The sequence below is a fragment of the Nerophis lumbriciformis genome, linkage group LG33, assembly GCF_033978685.3.
Source record: "Nerophis lumbriciformis linkage group LG33, RoL_Nlum_v2.1, whole genome shotgun sequence".
Lineage (NCBI taxonomy): Eukaryota > Metazoa > Chordata > Actinopteri > Syngnathiformes > Syngnathidae > Nerophis > Nerophis lumbriciformis.
Window position 1 is genome coordinate 24,020,930 of NC_084580.2, and position 12,172 is coordinate 24,033,101.

The 12,172-nt window shown below is 41.8% G+C and overlaps 2 protein-coding genes across 4 annotated transcripts in view; both read right to left on the reverse strand.

The window, feature by feature from the left end:
* The window catches only part of LOC133575736 (major histocompatibility complex class I-related gene protein-like), a 222,947-nt gene that overhangs the window by 196,151 nt on the left and 14,624 nt on the right, over positions 1-12,172 (reverse strand). The window lies entirely within an intron of this gene.
* LOC133575774 (uncharacterized) lies at positions 9,695-12,081 on the reverse strand. Its single transcript, XM_061928598.2, has one exon. It carries the CDS (start codon positions 12,079-12,081, stop codon positions 10,774-10,776), a length of 1,308 nt encoding a protein of 435 aa, XP_061784582.2. The 3' UTR covers positions 9,695-10,773.

Below are 12,172 nucleotides of genomic sequence, written 5' to 3' on the forward strand. Positions count from 1 at the left end.
AATAATGACAAACTTAGTATCTCAGATAACTAGGACTGTTTTGTGTTTTGTTTGTACTTTACGGAAACAATATGGAGATATATATTGTATATCGCCATTCTGCAAATGTAGCGGAAAACACAACCAAAAATTGTAGGCTTCTTTATTTCTCTAATATTTTTATTTATTATAAGATATTATTTGGTTATTTTTTAATAAACAATGTGTTCAATGTAATCAGAGTCTGTAGTCTATCGCCCCCCCCCCCCCCAGGCTGTGGTGGCAGCGATGAGGTGGAGACGTGATGGTGGCGACACACTGTTCCTTACTTCCACCCCCTTCCCCGTCCGGCCGCCTATCCCGGGCGACACCACCTCCCACCACCTTAACTAACACATTTTCTGGGGGGAACACTTGAGTCTGATTTCTTTGTTAGTGTTCCAATAACATCAATACTAGCTCAAATGTTTTGTCATCTCATCGAACTGAACGCAGGCTGAGCAAGATTGTGTGTTCGATGTGAGAGGTATCACTCTACTCTTTATTTTTGTTGGCCAAACTGTTGCACTGAAGTGCGGGGTTGTTGTTGAAGAACAAAGCTTGTTTATTAGATTTAACCTTCATTAGCCAAACAGCTTTATGTTTAATATCGATATCAAAAAGTAAACACCATGTACTTTTTATGCGCTTCGGAGCCCCTGACTCCAAAGAAAATAATGTTTGCCTTGGTTCCCTTCCAACTTGCCTCGGTGCCCTAAAATATGAGCCCTCCTTTAAGGCATACTTGCCAACCTTGAGACCTCCGATTTCGGGAGGTGGGGGGTGGGGGAGGGGTCGGGGGTGGGGCGGGGGCGTGGTTGGGGGCGTGGTTAAGATATATATATATATAAGAAATACTTGACTTTCAGTGAATTCTAGCTATATATATATATATATATATATCTTTTTTATTATATATATAAAAAATAAATAAAAGAAATACTTGAATTTCAGTGTTCATTTATTTACACATATACACACACATAACACTCATCTACTCATTGTTGAGTTAAGGGTTGAATTGTCCATCCTTGTTCTATTCTCTGTCACTATTTCAGAACACACACATTATACAAATATACATTATAAAATCAATAAGAAAACGGGAGCTCTAATTTGGGAGTCTGAATTAGGATCAGAAGTTCCTATATAAACATTGCGCACTCACGTCGCCTTTTTGTATTGATTACTGCAGCTGTGCACTGGATTCATTCACAAATACAAACTACAACTCACAAACACTTTAGAGTTAGGCTCCACCATCAGAATGTGTACTTAAACTTATAAAGATCACATGGATATTATTCAGTGAGTTGATTCACCAAAACTAACCTGTTATACAGGAGGAAAAAGCATCCAGGACGTTTCAATTGTTCACAGACTGGTCGCGCTCATCAGAATGACAAGACACTTCCGGTCTGCAGGTGATAGCAATTGGGAAGAAACGCCCTACTGCCCCCTACTGACCAATGTGAATACTGATAAATGTGTAATGACAGCTCCAAAAACGAATTCAAACCACAAAATAAAATAAATAAATCAACACAAAAATGTGACACATTATGGGTGGGTCACATATGCATGTACAGTAGATGGCAGTATTGTCCTGTTTAAAAGTGTCACAACATTGCTGTTTACGGCAGACGAACTGCTTTACGGTAGACAAAAACGTGACTGCTGTTGTTACCGCGCTGGGAGGACGTTAATGAAACTGCCTAACTATAAACCCACATAAGAAACCAAGAAGTCGCCCTCGATCATTAGCTGTTTATATTATGGGAAAGCGGACGTGAAAACAGGCTGTCAACACGTCACTCAGGTCCGCATGGAGCTGGAGGGGGCGTGGCCTCCAGCTCCGCCTGAATTTCGGGAGATTTTCGGGAGAAAATTTGTCCCGGGAGGTTTTCGGGAGAGGCGCTGAATTTCGGGAGTCTCCCGGAAAATCCGGGAGGGTTGGCAAGTATGCTTTAAGGCAACACTTGCCTTGACCTTAAAAAGTACAAATTTGAGGCCTGTATATGTGTGTGTGTGTGTGTGTGTGTGTGTGTGTGTGTGTGTGTGTGTGTGTGTGTGTGTATGTTTTGTTAAACCACCAATAATAAAAAGTTAGTCATTCATTTTTGTTTTTACTTGAAGCAAGTTGTGTTGGCCCTGCGACGAGGTGGCGACTTGTCCAGGGTGTACCCCGCCTTCCGCCCATGTGCAGCTGAGATAGGCTCCAGCAACCCCGAACGGGACAAGCGGTAGGAAATGGATGGATGGAAGTTGCAAACAAGACACTTTAAGGGTTGCGGCAATTGTGATTATATTATATATTACAAATGTCATTTTCTTGTTATTAGTCAAATATAAAGTTAGTAAAGATGAGAGAGTAAGAAGTGAACAAACCTGTTCTGTGTAACACAACTTGATGTTTCTTGAAAACAGCGTCCAGTAGTTGTTTGTTCTCCTCTTTCGTTCTAGAAAGTTCCGCCTGGTATTCTGCTATCGTTCTTTCTAACACTACAAATATTTCTTCGACGGCAGCAGTTAGTCGCTGATCCACCAACGCTCTCAACATGTGTAATGTAGACATTTTCACACAATAACAACACTTTACTCTCACACTTGATCTCTACTTAGCGATGTGTTGATAACTTCTGTTAGCAGCTAACAAGCTAAGCTAACTAGCGAGCTATGCTAACAGACAATAAACGAGCACGAGAAGCAGCAAAGTGCTTCTCGCAGCACCGAGACGATTTTATCCTTGAATAAATAATAAAATATGTAATTTATATGACATTAATATTTACAAACTGGAGGACAAATAATGACACGGCTTATTTCTTTCTGCGTCGATGTGCTTTCACGACAGTTCGCACACTTGACGTTACAAGACGGTACCACTCTGCTCTCGCGAGAGGTGTCATGCGCAGGAGAGTCAAAGGAACGTTGTTGTTTGTTTGCATATCAAGACAGACTGATATATAATAATAACAAATATATTTAACACCTAAATATTTTAATAATAAATATAATAATACATTTACACACGTATACTTAATGTTTACATATATGTGCATACTTGCCAACCTTGAGACCTCCGATTTCGGGAGGTGGGGGGCGTGGTCGGGGTGGGGCGGGGGAATGGTTGGGGGCGGGGCTAAGAGGGGAGGAGTATATTTACAGCTAGAATTCACCAAGTCAAGTATTTCATATATATATATATATATATATATATATATATATATATATAGAAGAATTCAAAACCAGATGGAACAATCACAAGGCTTCTTTCAGGAACAAAAACCTGCGAAATACCACAGAACTCAGCAAACACATTTGGGACCTCAAAGACAATAATGTTGAATATTCAATAACATGGCAAATTCTTGCATCCAGCACACCTTACAATAGTGGCAATAAAAGATGCAACCTATGCTTGAAAGAGAAACTGTTTATTATTTACCGTCCAGACCTGTCATCCCTCAACAAGCGCAGCGAAATTGTAACAACATGCCACCATAGACGGAAACACCTCCTAGGTAACACATGAGCCAATCACCACGCCCCTAGGCCAGCCTGTACCCACCCACTCTGTGCCCTATATAAACCATGGTATGCGAATGCTCCCATTAAAATCTCCCGATGATTGAGGGTACCCCCCCTCATGAAACAGGCCTGTAGAGATGAAATAGTCTTGTGATTTTTTTCCCACACATACATATATATATATATATATATATATATATATGTACATATATATATATATATATATGTACATATATATACGAAATACTTGACTTTCAGTGAATTCTAGCTATATATATATTTATTTTATTATATATATATATATATATATATATATATATATATATATATATATATATATATATATATATATACATATATATATATATAAATAAGAGAAATACTTGAATTTCAGTGTTCATTTATTTACACATATACACACACACACATAACACTCATCTACTCATTGTTGAGTTAAGGGTTGAATTGTCCATCCTTGTTCTATTCTCTGTCACTATTTTTCTAACCATGCTGAACACCCTTTTGCAGGTACCCAGAAAGGTTTCGAGTACCACCAAAAAAACTGAATCTCTGAAAACAGTATAAAAATCTGTGTTAAAAGTGTACAAATACTGTTTGTATAATAAGCATGTTATTTTTTACAAATGAGGGTTAAGAGTTCAGTACTAAAAAAAAAAGAAAAGAATGTGGCTAAAGTACAGTTTTTTAATTGAGCTGCTGCATTTTTTGGTTGGGTTGTTTATTTATTTATTTATTTTTTGAGTAACTTCTATACATTTCTAAAAGGGGAGGAATGTAATAGAGTGATCTATGTTTGTCTGTTGCCATCTCCTGGTGAATGTTGGCTATAGCGTACTGGGGTTACTTTTTGGTTGGCCAACGATTTACGTGGTGTTGCGCACCTGACGTCACTCAGGTCTGCATGGAGCTGGAGGGGGCGTGGCTTCCAGCTCCGCCTGAATTTCGGGAGATTTTCGGGAGAAAATTTGTCCCGGGATGTTTTCGGGAGAGGTGCTGAATTTCGGGAGTCTCCCGGAAAATCCGGGAGGGTTGGCAAGTATGTCTATGTGTGTGTGTGTATATATATATATATATATATATATATATATATATATATATATATATACATCCATCCATTTTCTACCGCTTGTCCAACATTTTACTTGTCTGTCTAATGGTACGTCCCTGGGTCTGATCAACGCTTTACTTGTCTGTCTACGTCCCTGGGTCTGATCAACACTTTACTTGTCTGTCTAATGGTACGTCCCTGGGTCTGATCAACACTTTACTTGTCTGTCTAATGGTACGTCCCTGGGTCCGATCAACACTTTACTTGTCTGTCTAATGGTACGTCCCTGGGTCCGATCAACACTTTACTTGTCTGTCTAATGGTACGTCCCTGGGTCCGATCAACACTTTACTTGTCTGTCTAATGGTACGTCCCTGGGTCCGATCAACACTTTACTTGTCTGTCTAATGGTACGTCCCTGGGTCCGATCAACACTTTACTTGTCTGTCTAATGGTACGTCCCTGGGTCCGATCAACACTTTACTTGTCTGTCTAATGGTACGTCCCTGGGTCCGATCAACACTTTACTTGTCTGTCTAATGGTACGTCCCTGGGTCCGATCAACACTTTACTTGTCTGTCTAATGGTACGTCCCTGGGTCCGATCAACACTTTACTTGTCTGTCTAATGGTACGTCCCTGGGTCCGATCAACACTTTACTTGTCTGTCTAATGGTACGTCCCTGGGTCCGATCAACACTTTACTTGTCTTTCTAATGGTACGTCCCTGGGTCCGATCAACACTTTACTTGTCTGTCTAATGGTACGTCCCTGGGTCTGATCAACGCTTTACTTGTCTGTCTAATGGTACGTCCCTGGGTCTGATCAACGCTTTACTTGTCTGTCTAATGGTACGTCCCTGGGTCTGATCAACACTTTACCTGTCCGTCTAATGGTACGTCCCTGGGTCTGACCAACGCTTTACACGTAACATGTGGTCGTGCTGCAAACGTGACTAGTGGTGAGCACGCAAGAAGAGAGCAAACACATATTTTTGCTGAGAAAAATGAGAAAAATAGAAACGCACCGTGACTTTGGATAAGTAACTTTAATCTGATTACTGTTTTGGAATTAGAAACATGTTAGATTACTGGTTAAGTGAGTAAGTTAGGTAAGTTCCTCAGTAGCGTGTTACTGGCATGACTGATCAGCAACATGGGAGGCCCCTTTAGCCCATGAAAAGTCCCCTTGGGAGACTCTGATGTGTATTTCTGGTCTGGTCGTCCTCTCCCGGGCAGAAGGACAACACGGGTGTGCAGCTGGAACAAAAGAGATGTCGGAGACGCTTTACCGAGCCAAAAGTTGCTTCATTACAAGCGAGCGTCATTATTCAGGGCTGCAGCACCCGGAGGAAGTCAGGTCAAAAGATGAGGCTGTTAGGATAGAGTTCAAGGGTGGACCCCGGGATGCAGACAATGGAGGCAAGGTACACGATAACAAATAAAAATATTTAATAATACCAAAAATGGTAACTAAGGGTGACGGGGCAAAAGTGCACACCATGGGAAATATAACTAAAGTAGTCTCTTTCAGAGGTTGGCGGAGCAAAGGTCAGGACGCACACAGCGTGGCAAAAACTAGTCCTCTCAAAATAAGGTGGCTAGGAAAACAAAAACACAACGAGGTCAATATTACAGAAATATGCGAAGGCAACATACCAGGGAAGCAGAATCAAGGTAGCACATGTCAGAGCGGAGTTCAGGAACAATAACCGGCAGGGACCAGCTGGTGGAGACGCGCTTAAATGCTACCAGGAAGTGATTAGCAGCAGGTGTGCCTCGTTGGGGACAAAAGACTGAGGAAGAAACTGAAAAACCAATAGAGAAGGCAGGGAGAAGACAACAAACATAACAGAGGCACTCCTCCCTTGTTTTCTACCATGAATTGATTAACGTGGACCCCAACTTAAACAAGTGTGAAAAACTTATTGGGGTGTTACCATTTAGTGGTCAATTGTACGGAATATGTACTGTACTGTGCAATCTACTAATAAAAGTTTCAATCAATCAAAAAACCTGTCAACTGTCAGTTTAGGCTGCTTGCCGGCTCCTCGTCACCACTTCAAGATGGCGGCCCAATTTCTCGCGTGACAGCAGCCAATGCTGCGTCTACTTATAACATGTCTATGTTGCACGCAGACATCCACCAAGCTAATGTCACTTGCACGCACTCACCATACTTGCCAACCGTCCCGGATTTTCCGGGAGACTCCCGAAATTCAGCGCCTCTCCCGAAAACCTCCCGGGACAAGTTTTCTCCCGAAAATCTCCCGAAATTCATGCGGACCTGAGTGACGTGTTGACAGCCTGTTCACACGTCCACTTTCCCACAATATAAACAGCTAATGATGGAGGGCGAGTTCTTGGTTTCTTATGTGGGTTTATTGTTAGGCAGTTTCATTAACGTCCTCCCAGCGCGGCAACAACACACAACAACAGCAGTCAAGTTTTCGTCTACCGTAAAGCAGTTCGTCTGCCGTAAAACAGCAATGTTGTGACACTTTTAAACAGGACAATACTGCCATCTACTGTACATGCATATGTGACCCACCCATAATGTGTCACATTTTTGTGTTGATTTACTTATTTTATTTTGTGGTTTGAATTCGTTTTTGGAGCTGTCATTACACATTTATCAGTATTCACATTGGTCAGTAGGGGGATTCGACAACTCATAAACGAAATTATTTGACGATTTCATTGTTAAGTACGACCTAAAAATAATCGTTCAAAATAGTTTAATTACAGCATATCATCTTTTTTCAATTCTTTTCTATTTCTTCTTCACTGTATTTTCTCTGGAACGAAATAAAAATATTCATAACTTGAAAGTTTGCAGTCTTCCAACAGCAAATGAGTTCATTTATTCCATCCATCCATCTTCTTCCGCTTATCCGAGGTCGGGTCGCGGGGGCAGCAGCTTAAGCAGGGAAGCCCAGACTTCCCTCTCCCCAGCCACTTCGTCCAGCTCTTCCTGTGGGACCCCGAGGCGTTCCCAGGCCAGCCGGGAGACATAGTCTTCCCAACGTGTCCTGGGTCTTCCCCGCGGCCTCCTACCGGTGGGACGTGCCCTAAACACCTCCCTAGGGAGGCGTTCGGGTGGCATCCTGACCAGATGCCCGAACCACCTCATCTGGCTCCTCTCCATGTGGAGGAGCAGCGGCTTTACTTTGAGCTCCTCCCGGATGGCAGAGCTTCTCACCCTATCTCTAAGGGAGAGCCCCGCCACCCGGCGGAGGAAACTCATTTCGGCCGCTTGTACCCGTGATCTTGTCCTTTCGGTCATAACCCAAAGCTCATGACCATAGGTGAGGATGGGAACGTAGATCGACCGGTAAATTGAGAGCTTTGCCTTCCGGCTCAGCTCCTTCTTCACCACAACGGATCGATACAGCGTCCGCATTACTGAAGACTCCGCACCGATCCGCCTGTCGATCTCACCATCCACTCTTCCCCCACTCGTGAACAAGACTCCGAGGTACTTGAACTCCTCCACTTGGGGCAAGATCTCCTCCCCAACCCGGAGATGGCACTCCACCCTTTTCCGGGCGAGAACCATGGACTGGGACTTGGAGGTGCTGATTCTCATCCCAGTCGCTTCACACTCAGCTGCGAACCGATCCAGTGAGAGCTGAAGATCCTGGCCAGATGAAGCCATCAGGACCACATCATTTGCAAAAAGCAGAGACCTAATCCTGCAGCCACCAAACCAGATCCCCTCAACGCCTTGACTGCGCCTAGAAATTCTGTCCATAAAAGTTATGAACAGAATGGGTGACAAAGGGCAGCCTTGGCGGAGTCCAACCCTCACTGGAAACGTGTCCGACTTACTACCGGCAATGCGGACCAAGCTCTGGCACTGATCATACAGGGAGCGGACTGCCACAATCAGACAGTCCGATACCCCGTACTCTCTGAGCACTCCCCACAGGACTTCCCTTTCTTCATTTAAGAAAAACAAAACAAAACAAATTGACCACTTAAAACATTTTTTAGGATGTTTTGCAATTAAAGACAAGACTTGTTCGTTCTGTGAAAGGGAAACAAAAATAAACAGTTTATTTTATGAATGTATGCAAAGTAAATCTCTGTGGGATGATGTTCAATATTGGCTTTTGTCTAACACTCCACACTTGTTTTCTGAAATTGATAATGTTTTGGGGATGTTAAAAAAGAAAAAAGAAAAAACGTAAACAAATGTTTAAAACACAATAATTTTTTTTATTTTTTATTCCACAAATGTTTTTTTGTAAAAACAAAACCATCCTTCCACAAACAATTCAGCCATTTTCTCTCACTTTTATATTGCATAAAGGTCTGGGGACATACATATAAAACAATCACAACACGATCATCATATTACAAAAGAGAGTAATAAAGATAATTAACAAAATGAATTATAGAGACCCAACAAATGATTCATAAAGTCACACATTTTTAAAATTGTATAAAAGACAACTGTTCAAATGATGTATAAAGTAAATAATATGTTTCAGATGTGAACCAGTACATATGTATATCATATAAAGGTGCTAATCTATGGGATCATTAACAATTACAAATAAAAATATGTAACACTTCAATATTTCAAACACCTATAAAAAACACTATTATGAATAAGTCTAAAATTGTATTATCGTAAAACCCAAAAGCAGTGAAGTTGCCACGTTGTGTAAATGGTAAATAAAAAGAGAATACAACAAATCCTTTTCAACTTATATTCAATTGAATAGACTGCAAAGACAAGATATTTCATGTTCACACTGAGAAACTTTGTTCTTTTTTGCAAATAATAATAAATTTAGAATTTCATGGCTGCAACACGTGTCAAAGTAGTTGGGAAAGGGCATCTTCACCACTGTGTTACATGGCCTTTCCTTTTAACAACACTCAGTAAAGGTTTGGGAACTGAGGAGACACATTTTTGAAGCTTCTCAGGTGGAATTCTTTCCCATTCTTGCTTGATGTACAGCTTAAGTTGTTCAACAGTCCGGGGGTCTCCCTTGTGCTATTTTAGGCTTCATGATGCGCCACACATTTTCAATGGGAGACAGGTCTGGACTACAGGCAGGCCAGTCTAGTACACACACTCTTTTACTATGAAGCCACCTTGATATAACACGTGGCTTGGCTTTGTCTTGCTGAAATAAGCAGGGGCGTCCATGATAATGTTGCTTGAAAGGCAACATATGTTGCTCCAAAACCTGTATGTACCTTTCAGCATTAATGGTGCCTTCACAGATGTGTAAGTTACCCATGTCTTGGGTACTAATGCACCCCAATACCATCACACATGCTATATAACAATCCGGACGGTTCTTTTCCTCTTTGGTCCATGGGACACGACGTCCACAGTTTCCAAAAACAATTTGAAATGTGGACTCGTCAGACCGCAGAACACTTTTCCACTTTGTATCAGTCCATCTTAGATGAGCTCGGGCCCGGCGAAGCCGGCGGTGTTTCTGGGTGTTGTTGATTATCGGATTTAGCTTTGCATAGTAGAGTTTTAACTTGCACTTACAGATGTAGCGACCGACTGTAGTTACTGACAGTGGTTTTCTGAAGTGTTCATGAGCCCATGTGGTGATAACCTTTACACACTGATGTCGCTTTTTGATGCAGTAACGGCCGGTCATGGGCATTCAGTGATTTCTCCAGATTCTCTGAACTTTTTGATGATATTACGGAGCGTAGATGGTGAAATCCCTCAATTCCTTGCAATAGCTCGTTGAGAAATGTCGTTCTTAAACTGTTCGACAATTTGCTCACGCATTTGTTGACAAAGTGGTGACCCTCGCCCCATCCTTGTTTGTGAATGACTGAGCATTTCATGGAAGCTGCTTTTATACCCAATCATGGCACCCACCTGTTCCCAATGAGCCTGTTCACCTGTGGGATGTTCCAAATTAGTGTTTGATGAGCATTCTTCAACTTGTTTTTTAAACATGTTTCAGGCATCACATTCCAAATGAGCTAATATTTGCAAAAAAATAACAGTTTCTCAGTGTGAACATTAAATATCTTGTCTTTGCAGTCTATTCAATTGAATATAAGTTGAAAAAGGTACACAAACAACAATGTCACACATGTTATATGTGCTGATGTTGTTAGAAAGTCAAAATTAAAGTCTTGACAGTTTATTTCAAATCCTGCAGTTTCATTTGCTGCTGCTGTTCTCACCAGCACACTTGTGTTTCTTACACTGGTACTTAGAAGAGAATCTTTCACCACACACACTGCAACTACACACTTTCTCTCCCGTGTGTGTCCTCATGTGTGCTACAAGGTTTGGTCGGTCACAAAAGCTCCTGTTGCAGATTGAACAGGAATGGGATTTTTCACCAGTGTGTGTTCTCTTGTGTCTTTTCAAACACTGATTTTCCGTAAAACCTTTACCGCAGGTTGAACAGGAAAAGGGTTTTTCGCCGGTGTGCGTTCTCATGTGCACTTTCAAATTGTTACTTTGTACAAATCCTTTACTACAGATTGAACATATAAACGACTTTTCCCCAGTGTGTATTCTTCTGTGTTTTTCCATACATGAACTTTGTGCAAAACCTTTACCGCAGATTGAACAGATAAAAGGTTTTTCCCCGGTGTGTGTTCTCATGTGCACCTTCAAATTGTGACTTAGAACAAAACCTTTACCACAGATTAAACATGTAAAAGGGTTTTTTTCCCCAGTGTGTAATATTGTGTGTCTTTTCAAACTCTGACTGTGTGTGAAACCTTTACCACATATTGAACAGGTAAAAGGTTTTTCTCCGGTGTGTATCCGCATATGTAATTTCAAATTGTGGCTCGTTCCAAAACCTTTACCGCAGATTGAACAGACATAAGGTTTTTCACCAGTGTGTGTTCTCATGTGCACTTTCAAATTTTGACTTAGTCCAAAACTTTTACCACATACTGAGCAGGTGAAGGGTTTTTCTCCAGTGTGTCTTCTCGTGTGTGTTTTCAGATTACGACGGTAATTGAAGGTTTTGTCGCAGTGAGAACATTTGAAGTGAGTGTTTGTCTTATCATCTTTAGAGTCTTCATCATCAGTGTCAGGAGAGTGTGACGTTGTGTCCTCACTATCTGATAGTGGAGCTAAGAGCTTGTCTGCTTGTGATCCTCCACAGTGGTCTCCATCAGCTTCTGTTGTCATGTGTTGTGTTGGAGGCTCCGCCCCTTTCTTCTCCTCACTTTCACCTTTGACCTCATCATCTTCACTCTTCACAGGGACACCAGTCACTGGGAACGCCACCAGTCCTTCAAGATGATCTCCCTCCTGACTGATGTTGTGTTCCACCTCTTCCTCTTTAGGGTACAGGGGCTGTGGCACCTCCTCTTCCTTTTTAAAGTGGGGGGTCAGTGGTTCCTCCTTGTTCCGATCAATGCTGGGGTTATTTCTAAAGCGTGGGGTCTCTGGCACCTCCTCTTCCTCTTTAAAGTAAGGGGGTTGCGGCTCACCCAGCTGCATCCTGAAACTCCACTCCTTTTGCTCAGGGAGGAGATGTTCTTCACAGACGTCTGCAGGACACAAGAAGACAAAAATATGCTTTTAGTATGCT

Excerpts from the sequence above, each read along its gene's own strand:
- LOC133575774 (XM_061928598.2), bottom strand. The coding sequence starts at position 12,081 with ATGCAGCTGGGTGAGCCGCAACCCCCTTACTTTAAAGAGGAAGAGGAG.